Source organism: Lonchura striata, chromosome 3 (genome assembly GCF_046129695.1).
Source record: "Lonchura striata isolate bLonStr1 chromosome 3, bLonStr1.mat, whole genome shotgun sequence".
Lineage (NCBI taxonomy): Eukaryota > Metazoa > Chordata > Aves > Passeriformes > Estrildidae > Lonchura > Lonchura striata.
Window position 1 is genome coordinate 35521173 of NC_134605.1, and position 19102 is coordinate 35540274.

At 42.2% G+C, this 19102-nt stretch overlaps 1 protein-coding gene across 1 annotated transcript in view; it reads left to right on the plus strand.

The window, feature by feature from the left end:
* TTC27 (tetratricopeptide repeat domain 27) overlaps positions 1-15256 on the plus strand; it is a 128765-nt gene extending 113509 nt beyond the window's left edge. The window contains exons 18-20 of the mRNA XM_021544091.2: positions 10543-10654; positions 11236-11336; positions 15013-15256. Of these exons, the coding sequence (XP_021399766.1) occupies positions 10543-10654; positions 11236-11336; positions 15013-15135 (336 nt within the window). The 3' untranslated portion in view covers positions 15136-15256. The remainder of the gene's footprint in view (positions 1-10542; positions 10655-11235; positions 11337-15012) is intronic.
* The last annotated feature ends 3846 nt before the right edge of the window (positions 15257-19102 follow it).

A 19102-nucleotide genomic window follows, 5' to 3' on the forward strand; every position in this document is an offset into this window, starting at 1 on the left:
AGAAGATAGTATATTGCAACTTCTGAAAAAAAAATGGAACTTAAAGGCATGATCCAGTAGCGGCATAAGCCATCTGTGTTCTTTGTAATCACTAAGGGAAAATGCACTTAAAATAATCTACACCACAGTTAGAGTACCAGAGTAGAAATTTTTTGTCCTTAATTAGCTAAAAATTGAATTAAATAATGGTATTTAATCCTTAGTCTGTTGAACTGTTGGTTTCTCTCTACCCACCCCTGGTTTTGCTATGTTAACTTATATTTTTTATCCTTATCACTTCTTAGGGAATTAAGTTGATTGCATTTCCAGAATAACCATTCTGCACTGCTAGAAGTGTTTACTTTGTTGTATGCTTGAATGTGCTTTGCATTTGCTATTATATTTCAAAAAGTTCAAATAGCTTTGCACAGTTCAAAAATAATTAAGGGTCATCAAATCTTCACTGAAGTTGAAAATAGAAAAGGTCAACATTCAGTATATGTTCACCAATGGGGGTATGCCTTTGGCCTGGGAAAAAAATGCTTCTCTGGAGCATTGCTTAATATCTGTCTTGGTTTGACAAGACAGGAGTCTGTGAAGGAGGGCAAAAAGCCTCCTGTGCAATGGAGAAGGTAAACCCCCTCCCTCCGAATTACTAGGATTTTTAAATTAAAAGGCTCTCAGGCAAAGATATGGGAATGGGAGTAACAATTCTTTCCTAGGAGAAAACTAGATAACAAATTAAAAAATTAAAATTAAAAATTAAAAAATAACAATTAAAAAAAAAAAAAAAATGCAATTGGTACAAACAAAACTAGTGATAAAGTCCACAACCTGAGGATCCGGGGTGTTGGTAGCAGTCCAGTTGAAATGATAGCTGCTCCTCTTGCGGTGGCTGATGAATTGCAGCTGAAGTGGTGATCTTTAGAAGGGTATAGTTTTCTCTGAAGATCTGGTGGCAGTTGGGCCGGTCTTCCTCTGCGCCGGGGCTGCCTCTGAGCTCCGCCGCCGCTGCCTCACCGTGCTCCAGCCGCTTCTCTGGGAAATCCCGCCGAAGGAGCTGCTTCTCCGCGAAATCCCGCAAAAAGAGAGCTGCTTCGTCTCCCCAAAAGCTGCCCCTTTATACAATAAAAGAGTGCTTGGCTTCCCCCTCTGGGTGGAACATCTCACAATGGGATGGTGTTACGTTACCAGCCCTGCATTGAATCAGTCAATGGCCCATTAACAAACCATTACCTCTTTGAGCAAACCATTGTTCTTGAGAGATAACAATCCTGCCCAACTTCCAACAGATGGCAAATAGAATACAAGCTTATCTTACAAACCAGGACATTATCCACCCCTTATTCTATTTCCATCTGCACACCATGAAATCTTACACCCAGTTCTCACTTAAGACCAAATTTCCCTGTGGTACACAGCGGGTCTCCCCATCTTTCTGCATTACCCACCAAGCGTAACCAGGTCCTTGAGCAAAGACAATCCCACGAATGGGTTGGTCTTTGCCTGAGGTGGGATTAATCTAAACAGTTTTCCCTAAAATACCTTTCATATGTACTACAGAGACCTTATCTCCATCTACTGTGTGTAAGGGTTCTGACTGGGCAGGGCCAGCTCGATTGACAGACCCTCGGGTGTTGACCATCCAGGTTGCTTTTGCCAGGTTAATTTCCCAGTTTCTAAATGTTCCCCCACCAAGTGCCTTTAGGGTAGTCTTAAGGAGTCCGTTGCACCGTTCAACTTTGCCGGCAGCTGGAGCATGATAGGGAATATGATATATCCATTTGATACCATGTTCTCTGGCCCAGGTGTTGATAAGGCTGTTCTTGAAATGGGTGCCGTCGTCAGACTCAATTCTCTCAGGGGTGCCGTGTCTCCACAGGACTTGCTTTTCTAAGCCTAAGATGGTGTTCCGGGCAGTGGCATGAGGTACAGGGAAAGTCTCCAGCCATCCAGTGGTGGCTTCCACCATGGTCAGCACGTAGCGCTTGCCTTGGCGTGTCTGGGGCAGTGTGATATAGTCAATCTGCCAGGCCTCCCCATACTTGTACTTGGACCACCGCCCACCATACCATAGGGGCTTCACTCTCTTGGCCTGTTTGATGGCAGCACACGTCTCACAGTCATGGATAACCTGGGAAACACTGTCCATGGTTAGATCCACCCCTCGGTCTCGTGCCCACTTGTAGGTGGCATCTCTGCCCTGATGACCTGAGGCATCATGAGCCCATCGAGCCAGGAACAACTCCCCCTTATGGTGCCAATCTAAGTCTATCTTTGACACCTCTATTTTTGCTGCCTGATCTACCTGCTCGTTGTTTCGGTGCTCCTCATTAGCCCGACTTTTGGGGACATGGGCATCTACATGACGGACTTTCACCATTAGATTTTCCACCCGAGAGGCAATGTCTTTCCATATATCAGCAGCCCAGATTGGCTTTCCTCTACGTTGCCAGTTGGCCTTTCTCCACCTTCCCAGCCAGCCCCACAGAGCATTGGCTACCATCCATGAATCTGTATAAAGGTAGAGCTTTGGCCACTTCTCCCTTTCAGCAATGTCCAGAGCTAGCTGAACGGCCTTGAGCTCAGCGAGTTGGCTTGATCCACCTTCTCCTTCGGTAGCTTGTGCAACTTGGCGTGTGGGGCTCCATACGGCTGCTTTCCACTTCCGGTTCATCCCTACAGTGCGACAGGAGCTGTCAGTGAAAAGAGGGTAGCAGGTCTCCTCTGCTGGTAGTTGGTTGTATGGTGGAGCTTCTTCAGCCCTTGCCACTTGTACCTGCTCCTCATAATCAGTGAGACCAAAGTTTTCACCTTCTGGCCAGTTCGTAATTATCTCCAAAATCCCAGGGCGATTCAGGTTTCCAATACGGGCACACTGAGTGATGAGGGCAATCCATTTGCTCCATGTGGCGTCAGTGGCATGGTGGGTAGAGGGAACCTTTCCTTTAAACATCCACCCCAGCACCGGTAGTCGGGGTGCCAGGAGGAGTTGTGCTTCTGCGCCAATTACCTCCGAGGAGGCTTGAACTCCTTCAAAGGCAGCCAAGATTTCCTTCTCTGTGGGAGTGTAGTTGGCTTCAGACCCTCTGTAACTTCGGCTCCAGAATCCCAGTGGTCGGCCTCGAGTCTCCCCAGGCACTTTCTGCCAAAGGCTCCAGGACAACCCATGGTTCCCGGCTGCAGAGTAGAGCATGTTCTTGACCTCTGGTCCCGTCCTGACTGGGCCAAGGGCTACAGCATGAGCGATCTCCTGCTTGATCTGGGTGAAGGCTTGTTGCTGCTCAGGGCCCCAGTGGAAATCATTCTTCTTTCGGGTAACCAGATAAAGAGGGCTCACAATCTGGCTATACTTGGGAATGTGCATTCTCCAGAAACCTATGGCACCTAGGAAAGCTTGTGTTTCCTTTTTCTGGTTGGTGGGGACATAGCTGTGATCTTGTTGATGACCTCAGTGGGAATCTGGTGCCGTCCATCTTGCCATTTCACTCCCAGGAACTGAATCTCTCGGGCAGGTCCCTTGACTTTGCTCTTCTTGATGGCGAAGCCAGCTTCTAGTAGTATCTGGATGATCCTCTCACCTTTCTCAAACACTTCTGCCGCTGTGCTCCCCCACACAATGATGTCGTCAAAGTATTGCAGGTGTTCTGGAGCCTCACCCTTTTCTAGTGCTGTCTGGATCAGTCCATGGCAGATGGTGGGGCTGTGTTTCCACCCCTGGGGCAGTCGGTTCCAGGTGTACTGCACGCCCCTCCAGGTGAAAGCGAACTGAGGCCTGCATTCTGCTGCCAGAGGAATGGAGAAAAACGGATTAGCAATATCAATGGTGGCATACCACTTTGCTGCCTTGGACTCCAGCTCGTACTGGAGTTCCAGCATATTCGGTACAGCAGCACTCAGTGGTGGAGTCACTTCATTTAAGCCATGATAGTGCACAGTCAATCTCCATTCTTTGTCAGATTTGCGCACAGGCCAGATGGGGCTGTTGAAGGGTGAGTGGGTTTTGCTGACCACCCCTTGGCTCTCCAGCTCCCGAATCATTTTGTGGATGGGGATCACGGCATCTCGATCCGTCCGATACTGCCGGCGGTGCACTGTCGAGGTCGCAACTGGCACGTGTTGTTCTTCCACCCTTAGGAGTCCTACTGCAGAGGGGTTTTCTGACAGTCCAGGCAAGGTGTTCAATTGCTTAATGTCTTCTGCCTCTACAGCAGCTATTCCAAAAGCCCACCTGAGTCCCTTTGGGTCTTTGTAATATCCGTTCCGGAGGAAGTCTATGCCTAGGATACACGGAGCAGCTGGGCCAGTCACTATAGGATGTTTCTTCCACTCCTTCCCAGTCAGGCTCACCTCGGCTTCCATCAGAGTCAATTGTTGTGATCCCCTTGTCACACCAGCAATGGAAACAGGCTCTGCCCCCACATGTCCCGATGGTATCAGAGTACACTGTGCACCAGTATCAACTAAACCATCATATTTTTGTGGCTCTGATGTGCCAGGCCATCGGATCCACACTGTCCAGAAGATCCAGTTTTCCCGTGCCTCTCCCTGGCCAGAGACAGGGCCCCTCTAACACTGGTTATTATTCCTTTCCTGGGCATACATACTAGAGGTCCCTTCAAGGGGGTCTGACAGATCGTACCCACGAGCTTGGTCACGGGAGGTTGAGGCTACCTTCACTTTGGTGGAACTCCCCCGGTTAGAGTTTCCCTCCTTAAGTTGACGGACCCGTGCTGCCAGGACAGAAGTGGGTTTCCCATCCCACCTCCCCATGTCTTCCCCATGGTCACGCAGGAAGAACCACAGATTAGCCCTTGGGGTGTACCCTCTCTCTCTAGCTGGGGATTGTTGGGCGCTGATTCTGGGGCCTGTGACTCTCATGGGTGCTGCATTAACCTTCCTCATCTCCTCCCTCATCTCCTCTTTAAACTCCTTAATCACAGCTGAGATATGAGCCTGCATTGGGCCATTAATCATACTCTCATAATTCCTAAGTTTGTTGGCAACAGAGCCCACTGTCTCCCGGTGAGCGTCAGCATTGATTGTTGCAATGAAAGTGGTGTATTGAAATGGCCCAAGATTTGCTATACTCCATTGTATTTGTCCTGTACACCTGACCTTATCGGGGTCATTATTGTGTCATCCATCCCTCCCAAAGAGTACCTCCAATACTGCCACTTCGCTCAGCTGTTGGATCCCTTCCTCGAGGGTCTTCCAGCGCATTCTACGATGGTGCTCCTGCATTCTCTCTCTATGGACAAACCTCTCCCTGACACTCATTAAGAGCCGCTCCCAGAGAGAAAGGGACCCTGGTTCCCTTACAAAAATCTGATTTATACCCGAGTCCTGGGTCAAGGGTCCCAAGTTCCTTGTCTCACCACCGTCCAGCTGCACGCCTGTACCCATAAGATCCCAAACCCGGAGTAACCAAGTAGTATAAGCCTCACGCCCTCGTCGCACAATGTCTTTATGCAGATTACGAAGACTTTTGTACGTCAGGGACTCGGTGATGATAGCAATCTCTGGCTCCCCTGTGGGTTGTGAGGTTCCTCCATTCCTGTCCCTATCTGCAGGGTGCTCTGCTTTCACCTTAGACTTCCTTGTTTCTACCGGGGCAACTGCTGCTGGCTGTGACTGCCTTTGTGGTTCAGCTGGAACCTGGACAGTTGTAACATTTGTGGGTTCCACAGCTGTACTATTAGACTGTCCCTCCTCAAGGCAAAGGGCCGGTTTCTCGCCAGCTGGGGAAATGCACTCCTTCAGCATCTCTCGTATCTCCTTAACCAGAACCCTCACCCAATCTGGGTGGTTCATTTCTGAGGTGGGCTGTGGGGCAGGGTCAGGCTCTGGAGCAGCATCTCGAGTCTCTGGGGCAGTGTCAGGTTCTGCAGGAGCATCCCTAGCCTCTGGTGTAGGTGTGAGGGTAGTTATCCAGGTTAATCTTCCCTTATCTCTGAGTGCTAGATATAACAGGACTATCAGCAACACCACCCATTGTATGGTATCATTAGCACTTAGAGATGATCTTAACCCTTTGAGAACTGGTGGAGCAGACCCAAAAAAATGGTTAAAAGGTTAGGAGAAAGTTTCCCCAGGTGCTATTTCCTTGCAGTAGGTACCGTTATTAAAGTAACCCCAAAAACATGCAGTTAGTGTGTGATAGCTATGAATCCATGCACCTGCCTTCCAGAGGAAATTAAAGATCCATGAATTCCTCACCCAATTAACCCAGAAGCCAAACTTGATAACAGACACAGTAGCCTTAGTTATAGGACCCATTTGTAGATAAGGGTCTGCAAATGGGAAAAGTATAGCTACGAACACATGCCACCCAAACCAAGGTAAACTAGACCACATGGTGATGCTTAAGATGTTTCTACACACAACAAAAAACCGAATTACTTAAGAACTGTTAATCCTTTTTCCCTCTCAATGCCCTCGAGCCCCACGTTGATGCTCCAAAATCTGTCTTGGTTTGTGTAAGAGGCTGTCTGAAGACCCTCACTCATTTTCCTGCCGATTGCCACAAGCAGGAACTCCCTTCCCCCTCTGCAGTTCCGGCTTGGAGAAGACAATAGTGCAGGTGCAGCCGCTGTACCGTTACGTGCTGGTACCAACGAGGCCTGGCAAGAACTTGGCAAGGAGTTGGCAAGGACTTGGCGAAGACCCAGCGTCGACCCAGCATGGAGCAGCCTGCTGCAATTCCTGCTTCACTCTCCACCTTTAAGCCAAATTAACTGTTGGGGTGACTCTGGTGGTCCCTCACTGAAGACCCCTCATCTGCCTCACTACCACCGTGACAGACGGAGATCAAGAACCCTCTCCCCAAGGACTGAGACTGAGACTCCTATCACAAACAGTGGGCGAAGGGAGAGAATGACCTGACCTGTTCTTCTCCAGTAACTTCAATGGACTTATCCTTTATTGTGTTTGTTCAGCCTAGATGATTTTCTGTAAATACACTTGTTCCCCCACAGCAATTTCAATAGACTCTCATTGTTCTGCCTGTTCCCCCCCTTTTCCCTCTGTGGACTATAACTAGACCCCTGGGATAGGTAGAACTTTGGAGACTCTCCCCAACACAACAAGATGGATCCCCATCGTCCGGACCAGTGAGGACTCCGCCTGTGTTGGTAGCTATTCCCATCCCCCCTTCTCTCTCTCTCTCTCTCTATCCTTTTTATTTCTTTTCTGACCCCACTATCGCACTTATTGTTTTGGCCCTTAATAAAGGTGCATTTGTCGTGATTAAACTGCTGATTGTCTTTTGCACTTTGGGATCGGCTAACGAACCATCATGACACCCCGCTATAAGCGGATCGTGACAGTTTCACAAGACAGGAGTCTGTGAAGGAGGGCAAAAGCCTCCTGTGCAATGGAGAAGGTAAACCCCCTCCCTCCGAATTACTAGGATTTTTAAATTAAAAGGCTCTCAGGCAAAGATATGGGAATGGGAGTAACAATTCTTTCCTAGGAGAAAACTAGATAACAATTTAAAAAAAAAAAATGCAATTGGTACAAACAAAACTAGTGATAAAGTCCACAACCTGAGGATCCGGGGTGTTGGTAGCAGTCCGGTTGAAATGATAGCTGCTCCTCTTGCAGTGGCTGATGAATTGCAGCTGAAGTGGTGATCTTTAGAAGGGTATAGTTTTCTCTGAGGATCTGGTGGCAGTTGGGCCGGTCTTCCTCTGCGCCGGGGCTGCCTCTGAGCTCCGCCGCCGCTGCCTCACCGTGCTCCAGCCGCTTCTCTGGGAAATCCCGCCGAAGGAGCTGCTTCTCTCTGGAGTCCTGCCGAAGGAGCTGCTTCTCCGCGAAATCCCGCAAAAAGAGAGCTGCTTTGTCTCCCCAAAAACTACCCCTTTATGCAATAAAAGAGTGCTTGGCTTCCCCCTCTGGGTGGAACATCTCACAATGAGATGGTGTTACGTTACCAGCCCTGCATTGAATCAGTCAATGGCCCATTAACAAACCATTACCTCTTCGAGCAAACCATTGTTCCTGAGAGATAACAAACCTGCCCAACTTCCAACAGATGGCAAATAGAATACAATCTTATCTTACAACCCAGGACAATATCATGCAAGAAAGGTGGTTAGGCCTACAAATTGTATTCCTGTGGGCTTAAATTTACAATAATTTGTGCCTTTCTTATTGTCTCTTTGTGCTTTGCCTTGTGAAGAGCCTTGTTTAGTTATTGTTGGTGTCTATTATACCTCCAATTCCTCCCTTTAGTCTTCTCTATTTTTCTTTACAGCTGAACAGTAAAAGGGAATTGGCCTATTTAGAATGCGGAAATACAGACACTGCAATATCCTGTAACGTATCCTCAAATTCTTACTCAGACATGCAAAGCAGCAGAGGCCCTGTCTATACTATGAATGTAATAATTTCAGAATCTGGTTACAGCATGGTATTTTTAAGTAACGCAGTTAAAAACGTGGTTTCAATTTGTAGAGTATACAGTACTTTAACTGTGTTTCCTAATCAGGCTGGTTGTGGAACACACAGTCTAGCTTGCCTGAGAGATGGAATGATGTTTATATATACTTAAGGTATGCTTACATGTGTATCCAAATATCTTGGTATGACAGATCATAAAAGAGCAAAACTGCTTACAACCACAACATATATTAATTTACAGTGTAAAAATTAATTTGCAATGCACCAAGAATCACTGATTTCTGATATCATATTATGAAGTAAAAATTATAAAACCTGTATTTATTTGCTTTACTGCCACAGGCACCATCACGAGTCAGTTATTCAGTGAATATAACTGTATCTGTAGAGAAATTCTAGATATATAGTCAATTTGCCACCCACATTTATTAGGCAAAAGGTCAATGAATCCTAAAAGGGCATTATTTACTATACTGTGGCATCAAAGGACGAAGAGATGGGAATAAACCTCTAAATGCGTCATGCACCTTCTTACAAATGTGGGATTTGACCTTTACTCTGTACCTTTCTATTCTGCACCTTATTTAGTGCAGATTTAATTATTTTTAATCATTTTTGTCCTAACATTGAATTTGAAAGAATCATCTTCTATGTCTGGCTATTGTAAAAGAGTGTCTTGGTTGCTGGGGATTTTTACTTTTCTGTTCTGCTGATAGATCTTATGCCACATGAATCATTAGGGTCTATAGTTATAATTCACAGCGGTGCTTTGTAAATGGAATTGAAGTCAGACAAGATTTGCAAGTTAGGAGTGTAAAACTACTGAAGTATTGGGTTTGTGGTTCTGTTTTGGAGTTTTTTTCTTTACCTTAGCATATATTTACTCTCACACTTCAATATGTCTGAACTGCCACCTCATTCAGTACTTCTTTTTTCCCTACACTGGATACAGTCCAGTCCACACCTTTCCCACTGAGGAATCTTTCCAGCCTTCAAGTTTCCTGCTGCTCCATCCCAGGCTATGAATCCCTTATGTTCCTTGAACTTTCCCCAGCTCATAACTGTTTCCTTTCAGGATAAATCCAGGTTCCAGAAGTGCAAATAAACAGCCCACAAGACTTTTAATTCTTTTCTCTCCTTGACATCTGTCAGCAAACTCCCCTCTAATTTGCTGCTCTGACTCATCGACACATGTAGACTGAAATCAGACTGTTGTTCCTTCTCTTTAAAATTCTTGCCTCTGCTTGCTGAACTACTACCAGTTATAACCTAGCTTATTATGAAAAAAAAATGTAATTTCCTCTGGTTTGACTTAATATCCCTTTATTGCCATTTACAGCAGCATGAGCAATTCAGTCACTTGTGCCATTGTGATTGGAACTCTGGTGGGAGAGAGAAGGTGGAAGCTTCAGGGGTGACAACCCTCACAATCAGAAGTCTTTACTGTGTTTATATACATGTCCCACACTGAAATGTTTTATTCTTTTATATTAAACTCTTAAAAAAGGTAACTGGAGAGTTGTCATTGAACTAAGCCATGTAACTTCTGGCACGTATTTGTTTCATGTTTTTGATGCTGTAGAAAGAAAACAAAATTCAAAAGCAAAAATCAATTTCTTCTGTTAAAATTATTTTTCCTCTTAATGGGACCCTCCTTCCATATTGTTTACGTTTTTTTTCCTTTTCATACTGAGAACCAGAGCAGTATGGCAACTAATAGCTACATCTATAAAATGCGTATTTCCCAAGATTACATATACAGGAAGAAAGCTTTGATGTATTCACTTAAAATTTTTTAGATATGAATTTGCTGTTTGAAGTGTGAATGCAAGTATTTTTCTGTTTTTCATGTGCATTTAATTATGATGACTTGGCAAACATGGGTCACATCCATCAGTCTAGACAGATTTTTAAAAGATAAAAATTAGACACATGTTACTTTATATGCTTCTCATACTTGAGCTGCAGTGTTAGTGAAGAGCATCTGTGTTACAGCTGGTGCTTACTGCTGCAGAGGACACTACTCCACTCACAGGAAATCAAATATAGTAAAGATAGATTCATTTTCTGGATTCACCACTAATTTTGTAGATACTTAAAGCTATTTTAATTTCCTAGTTAATTTTCTGACATACTAATTTTGTTTTTTCCTCCTTGCAGTCACTGCAGTATCTCACTAAGGCACATAAATGTGAAATTCAATCAAGTGATTGGGAGAAAGATGTTTCTTCTTTTAAGGAAGTGGTGAAAGGAGCCATAGAGATTGCACATGGTATGTTCTGCCTTTTATTTTTCATGAAGAGTGTAACATATTTATTAAGCTTAGTGGCAAAATAATACTCTACTTATTGTATTTATTCCTACTACTAGGAGTCCTATAACAGAGAATATCATCCTGATACTGCATACAAAAATATACTTAGAATGAGGCAGAAATTGTGTAGGGTGAGTCAATAAACATATGACTGGTAAACATGGAATCAATTAATTTTATGTTCCAGCAACTTCGTAAAGCAAGTGAAAATGCATCTGCAGTTCATCTCAGTCCTCAGATCATCACATAAATTGATTGAGCATACTAGTCAGGGAATGAATGAAACTTACTACAATTATTCCCTGTTCTGTGATACTTATGTTTAAGAAGGATACAGACACCTGTTGTGTCTAGAGTTGTCTTCTCAAAATTAGTTGGCTTTTTTTTTCACTTTTTGTTTTTTTGGGGGGAGATATTATATTTAAAATATAAATGTCTGTGGAGGGTATCAAGATCTTTACTAAATATTTTTGTTTAAAGATTATTGCTAGAGTGGTAATGCTTTATTGTTTTGGGGTCTTTCTGTGTTTGGATTCTAGTGGCTATAAAATGCAGCAAGAACAAATCTAATTGTCAGGAAGCTTTGCAGATACTTTCTTCAGCTCGGCTCAACTTACGTGGCTTGTCATCCAAGGCAAAGGTAGGAATATTTGAAAGGTAGTGTCTTGGTTTGACAAGACAGGAGTCTGTGAAGGAGGGCAAAAGCCTCCTGTGCAATGGAGAAGGTAAACCCCCTCCCTCCAAATTACCAGGATTTTTAAATTAAAAGGCTGTCAGGCAAAGATATGGGAATGGGAGTAACAATTCTTTACTAGGAGAAAACTAGATAACAACTTAAAAAGGCAAATGCAATTGGTACAAACAAAACTAGTGATAAAGTCCACAACCTGAGGATCCGGGGTGTTGGTAGCAGTCCGGTTGAAATGATAGCTGCTCCTCTTGCGGTGGCTGATGAATTGCAGCTGCAGTGGTGATCTTTAGAAGGGTATAGTTTTCTCTGAAGATCTGGTGGCAGTGGGGCCGGTCTTCCTCTGCGCCAGGGTTGCCTCTGAGCTCCGCCGCTGCCGCCTCACCGCGCTCTGGCTGCTTCTCTCGGGAGTCCTGCCAAAGGAGCTGCTTCTCTGGGAAATCCCGCAAAGAGAGAGTTGCTCTGTCCCCCAAAAGGTACCCCTTTATACAATAAAAGAGTGCTTGGCTTCCCCCTCTGGGTGGAGCATCTCACAATGGGATGGTGTTACGTTACCAGCCCTGCAGTGAGTCAGTCAATGGCCCATTAACAAACCATTACCTCTTCTGAGCAAACCATTGTTCTTGGAAGAGATAACAAACCTGCCCAACCTCCAACAGATGGCAAATAGAATACAAGCTTATCTTACAAACCAGGACAGGTAGGAATTTTTGTTTGAAAGCTACGAATCTTTGTTCTGTTGCCAGAATTTCTCTGTTTTGAATCAATTATAGATCAAATAATACCTGCCTGTCGCATCATCAGATGATGTTCATCTTTATGCTGTTGAGGATTCCAGTTTTAAGTAAATTTTTATTTCCCTTCTTCCTGCTAGGCTTTGATTACAATACTAGTGTAAGAGACAGAATTGACATTTTAGAGTAAGGTAGAACTTTACTTAAAATGTCAAGCGAACAGATTTTAATGTTTGAAAGCAGTCATTTCAAAGACCCATTTTTAATGTGAGTAGTCATAGGATAAACTGGGCAGTCTCAGGAAAAAATGGATCTAAACCAGCGGAAAAGACTCAGATGCATCAAGATTGCTTTGCATCACTTGGAGTGTTTAAGCAAGAGTTATTTATCATAAGACAGAGCTAAGTTTTAATTTGGTTTTTGTGGATACCCTACCAATTCAGATATCAATTACTTGAAAAAGTCATCATATTTGAATCACACTTTTTCTGTTAAAATACACATCTTGTCTTAAAGTCTTCTTCCTGACTGTGGAGTTGGCAACTGTGAATCACAGAGCTGAAGTTTTATGATGTGTGCTTGTGTTACAAAGTGTTGCTGTGTCATCAGTGTGTTAAACTCTATTAAACTCATTTTCTCTCAAGTCCTTTAATTTCAAGGATAAAAGCCTAGGAAAGTTGAATAAGTAAACACAAGCTGGATCTGCAACTCAGCTTTTAGATACAGGCATAGGTAAGACTTTCAAATGTGTTGAAAAAAGAGACAACATATGTTTTGCAGTTACTCACAAAATATGATTGCAGTCCACAGACTGAGCATTACTGTAGATAAAGCACTAAATGACATACATTATATGACTACAAGTACAGGTAGTTTATATTATGAAAGATCATGAATTATCTGAAAGATTTGAGTGTATGAGTCTGGTAAATTCTAAGTTCCAAAGGCACTAGTTAAATGAGCATCTATATTATTGGTAGCTAATGGTTTTATGGTACTTCTGAGAAAACTGTCATATTAGAAATGAAGCATTTTATGTGAACTCACTGGTTTTGCATCCCTTCCAACGTGCCATCTTACTTTGAATATGAAGTCATATTGAATATTCAAAGTATGTTGTAGTTTAAAAACTGAGTCATCTTCTGTCAGATCCTATGCACAGTTTAATACTGTTTATGCCTGCCCAGGCTTGACTGCATCTCATTTTGCTGCCCTGTGAGTCAATATTAGTGTGGGATTTTTTTTTCATTGTTAATTTCAGCTGAAAAACATACTTCAAAAATGTGCTAAGAGCAGACTCACTAGTTAATATTTCAGGAGGAATAAAAGAACAGTGAAAATAACTGATAAAATAAAAGATAAAATTCCAAAATTTTATAGTCAGGACATGCAATTGGAACAAATCAGTAGAACAGGTGAAACAATGTCACTGCTTCCAGGATCTCCATCTCTTGATGTTTGAGTTCCTGTGTTGTGCCAGACTCATGAGGCACCCACAATCTGCTGAAGGCTGCAGATCAGAAATGTGCTGCTACTGGGCTCTTTTCTGTACAGAGCCATGCTGTGGCAAATAGCACAGTGGTCCTTGTCCCAGTACACCATTTGGATCTAACATCATTTGTAAATGCATGAAATATGAGCACTGTTTTGGGGAGACATGGGGCACAAAGCCCAAAGAGTGATGGTCCTTGAAACTTCTCCATGCTGTCTCTAGCTGAATAGATTTCTCTAACTGTGTAGAGAAAAAAAAAATTAAAAAAAGAAAATAATTATCCTGATTTATTTACCTGTCTTACCAGAAAGAACCAAATTTTTTTGTCACACTCCCAGTATGAGGTTTTTGGGCTGAAAGTCAATGAAGTTTCTGTACTTGTAGCATGAATATGTTCCTGTTTTTGTGTAAGATGTTCCTTATTTCAGTGACAACATTGTTTTGAGGCACAGTGAATACCTTACTTCAAGCCTTTTAAGTACATTTTTCTTTATATACATATCTGTATTATCCCGTTATGTTTTGATGAAATACTGAGGTACAGATATACTCCAGAGCAACTTTTGTTTTCTCGTTTTGTTTTTGCCTCTAAATGTAGGCTTTGATTGTGTCAAATGAAGTGTGAATCACACTCTCTTTATGTAATGAAGGAAAACATATGTTTGGGTGTCCCCCCTTCCCCACATTTCTGTGTAGTGGTACCTCACACAGCCTCAGTATTAAATAGATGAAGATTATGATTGCTTACGAGTTAGCTGCTTTTTTTTTTGTTTTTATTAATGTTTTAAGGTCTTTAAGAACAATCTATTACTCTGTAGTGTTTGTTTTCTCTAGTATAACCTAATTACACACAGGTGAATGCCTTCACCCATGCATGTCTTGACATCAAATGTGAAAAAATACTTGAGGTTTTGGAGAAAATGAAACAACAGAATATGACACTGGGGAAAACGGTCATTAAAATTCACAACCAATTTATCAGGAGGTGGGCTTATAAACTGCAGTGACAGAATGTGAGATGCTTTTCTAATTTGAGTTTCATGAAAAAGTCTTTTACTTTCAATGGAATCAGCAGTCAGTGTAGGCAGTCAGATCAGAGCAGAAACCCCACGTCCACAGGAGAATTTGACCCTATTGGCACAATAGCAGGTGTGTGGCACAGATTTCAGGTTTGTATGCAGGATGTGTGTCTATGTGTGTGCACATAACTTCTGTTTATTAGCCACAAAATGTTTTTTTTTTTGAGAGAGATACCATCACAGTTTACAAAATAATGAAAAGCAGTATAGAGATGATATGAGCTTCATGTATTCTGTCTCTTCCCTGAAAGAGAGAAACTGTATGTGTCTTTTAAAGGTATTTATTTATAAAGTACTTACAAGTATTTCTTTTCGTTGTGCAGCAACTTTTCATAGATGTAACAAGTAATGAGGTTCACAGTGAGATAGCTGATGAAGTGACAACTATGGACAACATGATTGCTGAACTTCAGGAGCTGAGCAACCAGCTGAGAGACCAGTGTTGACATATGGACCAAATTTTGGGATGGGATGACGATAATGATATGTTTCTTTCACCACCACTTTTACTGATGAAATGGTAACAATTCTCAGGCAACAACATCCTCAATAAACACATTTATTACAGTGCTGTTCTCGTGGTCAGCTTTTTTCAGAGTTCCGGCTGCCTTTTAAGATTCTTTCTTATCTGGTCCCACTGTCTTACAAAGTTGCATGTTTTGGTTCTTCAGCCCCAGATTTCCTGGAAGAGAGTTGCTGATGTTTGTAGGGTGACTCTGGAGTTATTCTGCATGCTTCATCCACCTTGGTGCTGGGTTGCTGGAGGATGCCCCACCCAGGTGGGGGAGCAGGGGAGGTGCTGGTCTGGAGGAGATGGAGAAGCAAGCAGCCAGAGGTGGGACCTGAGCCCAACCAATTTCCCGTTTTAATTCAGTGTTAATTGCTTACAGGGTGGGAGTGGGGTCCTGAGAGCAAGAATTTAGTCTTTTTTGTTCTTCAGGTAATGCAGTTAACGTAGAAAGCTGTTTGTTGCACTAGGATTTGCAAGCAGTTATTACTTAAAGCAGTATTGGTTTGTTCAATATACATAACTTGTGTCCCATGGGCAATAGACTGGTACTTCTTTTGGCTTTTTATAGGCAAGGGGATTTCCCCTACTGAGGAGCAATAAAGCTACAGTCTAATCTAAAATACTTATATCTGACTAGACCCAAGTGTCTTATTTTCATCTAGAATATTTTGCATGGTTTCATTCTCCAGCATCTTTGCTAATGCTCTTCTTAAAATAAGACTTTTTCCAGGGTTTTCCCAAAACCCATGTGAAATAATTCCCTCACATATATGGTTTTGGCTTGCTCCTATGAGAATGTTGTGATTATCTATATCCTGGCTTTCTACCGTCTGTGGTATGATCTGTTACTTAATGGTAAGAATTTTCACCCTGAAGAGAAAGCCAGAAGAAGATACAAGTAAACCAAACAATTATTTTGATTTGAAGCAGCAGTACATGCATGTTATTTTGGTGCATGAAGGGGTAAACCATCTTGACACAATTGTAAATCTCCACATCTTTGTAAGGCTTCTTAGAATGGAGAATAGATTATTTGTTGACAGTATTTAAACATGAAGTTCCCACAGAAATTGCCATCTTTGTAACAGATTTAGCAGCTAGTGAAGGATAGCTGCCTCCAAAACACCTCTTTGTTGAAATTTCCCAGAAACAGAGGAGACAGTATAAATTTTTGCAGCTTCTGTTTTTCCTCACACATGTAATGAGGAGTTCACCTGACTAAAAAAAGGGCTGAGAATTTTGTGACAGACTGACACCACTACCATCTTTTCAATATGTCTTTATGTTTTGATGTGACTCATTCACAAAGGAAAAGAAAGTATCTTTAAAACTATTATTTTGTTCCCAATGCCAAGTTTTTTAGGAAGAAAAGGTTTACGTGTGAAATAGTTCAGTGGCAAAAAAAATCTTGAATTTTTGTAGTAATCTTATGGCAAAATTTAAACCAGAATTATATCCCATGACTAGTTTGAAAGCCTGAGATTTCAATTCTGTTGTCTTGATTTAAAAGACAATAATTCTATTGATTCTACCTGAGACACTTTTATAGCTGCAGTTTGGCAGTGGAGAACATGAAACCAGGTTCTGTTTTTGTGTAATGGTTTCTGCCTACCATTTTTAAAGGATAGATGGGAAGTTAACACTTCATGTGGAATATTAGAAGAGACTGTGAAAAAGCCTTCAAGTCCTTTTCCCTTTGATTTTGTTCTTTTGAACATTCTTCCTGTTTCTTTGCCTAAGGTGGTCAAGTGAAAAAGTCATTCTGCTCTTTCAGTCTCTTACAGTGCTTCACATGTTTCTTCAGCACAGATCTTTTACCCATTTGTGCCTCTCTGTCTTAGTAGGTGCATGGAATGTAAGCAGCTTTGTCTTCCACCTAGTACAGGGAAAGCTTGGTAACAGCAGACAGGGTGTTCCTGTAGAGGGGGATGGCACTAGTATTATGACAGCACATCAGTTTTCCTGTCACAATTAATGTAGTTGAGGGGAGATGTCTGCAGACACTTATAAATACACAACTGAAATATGCACAGACAATAGACATGGTGTGAAAGATGGCAAGGCAGGAGCTGACTCATCACTCGGGAATCTGGCTTTTCAGAGCAGATGATGCCAGAAGACCTCAGCCGCTTTATCCATGAGACTGAACACTGATGTAAATCTCTCTACCAGGTATGTACTTGCTACCTCTTCCTATGTATTGGTTGTGTTTTCATCTTACTCAGGTACAGGGTGAGCCCATACTTTGAGTTTCTTTGGAGATCATCACAGGCCTTTTAAAACTTTCCAGACACAAAAAGCATGTTGGTTTTGTGTGGTACTGATTTTCTGTGTTCATGCCAGCAGTATTTGGTTCAGAATAGCTTTAGGAGACCATTGTCATGAAGACAATGTCTCTATAAAAGCTCTGGCTGTCAAAAAAAATCTGGCTAGTATTGAAAGAGGAAGAATCATTTCCTAAACAGACTTCAGACTTTTCAGCTCTCCATCTCATGAGTATGTTTTCTACTTGGATCACTCTCATGACAACTGCAGAATCCTTGAGAGTTTAGCAAAACTGGACAGTCCTTTGCTGATACAGTTGTCACATCTGCAAATACCTCTATAACCCCTCTGTTATTTTCAAAGCTCTATGTACAGCACATGCTACCTATTATTCATTAGTGTAGCATGGACTTGATTAAGAAGTACGTTGCAGGAATTGCTTACAGTTCACAGTAAAACTTTGGGTACTTTCCAATCTTTTTTGTCTTTCTGACTTTGGAAGTATTGGGAATTCCCCCTTTTCCCGCTTTTGATGTCTGTCTGCCATTAATGTGGTGTGACATGGAGGTAAAACAGATGAGTCTAGATCTTTCAATTTCTACCAACCCAGACAGGGAAAGCAACTGTCTCAGAGTTTTGATGATGAGTATAAGCCAGGAAGTATGATGTATGAAAAATAATTAATTTCTGTAGTCTAGAAGGGTTTGTTATTGTGTCTTTGACCTAATATGGTTCAACACATGATGTATTTTCAGCCCCTTCTGGTTAGAACTTAGGGAAGATCTCTAATTCACCCAAAGGGCTGTGTCAGGCTGGGTGTGGTATTAGAAGTTTTTTTTTTTGGGGTTGGGACATTACTCATGAGCTGAAGTGAATGTTCTTAAGGTTGGTGGGGCCACTGACTCAGGCAGGTCATCCTAAGTACAGGCCAGCAAATGTGTTTCATGTCACATTGTCCTCGGTATTCTTCAACCACAATTATCAGTACATTCAGAAAGGCAGGCAGCTCTCATCCCAGCATTCATGCAGAGCTCTGCACTAAAACTACAGAAAGAAATAAAGCTTTGAATAATTTTTCACTTCTAAAAATGGTGCATGTTTTATATCAAATACAGAGGACACATTTACAAGATCAGCTTTTGGTTGTGTACATACATTGGTTAAAAATATGTCTCTTCAAATAAATAAGACAGAAAAAAGCCCAGGTATTAATTTTACCCTACTTTAGAGAAGCTGTAAAGTCTCTTTGAAATTATTTGGACTTAGCTCTTCTGTTCAGTATTTCTGTCTCAATATCAGTGACTGACAGCACAGATGGACTTAATGTATTTCAGGACATAAAAGGAAGCTAAAGAAACTCATTCTATTTCCAGAGGAATACAAATTAATATGCAAGTACCTTATTTTTTTCTTCATCTGCATACATGCAGAGCTCTGTACCAGAAGTGGATACAAACTAGGGGAAAGGTAACAGCTGATAGGGTACAACTTGGGTTCTCTGAAATTAAAAATAAACTGGAATTTGATAGAAAATACATTACTGTAAAGAAGAAAAAAATGCCATCAACTGTATGGAGTTGTTTTCAGTGTGATTACTCAAACTAAGTGCTTTGTGTTTCAAAAATTATTTCAAAAAA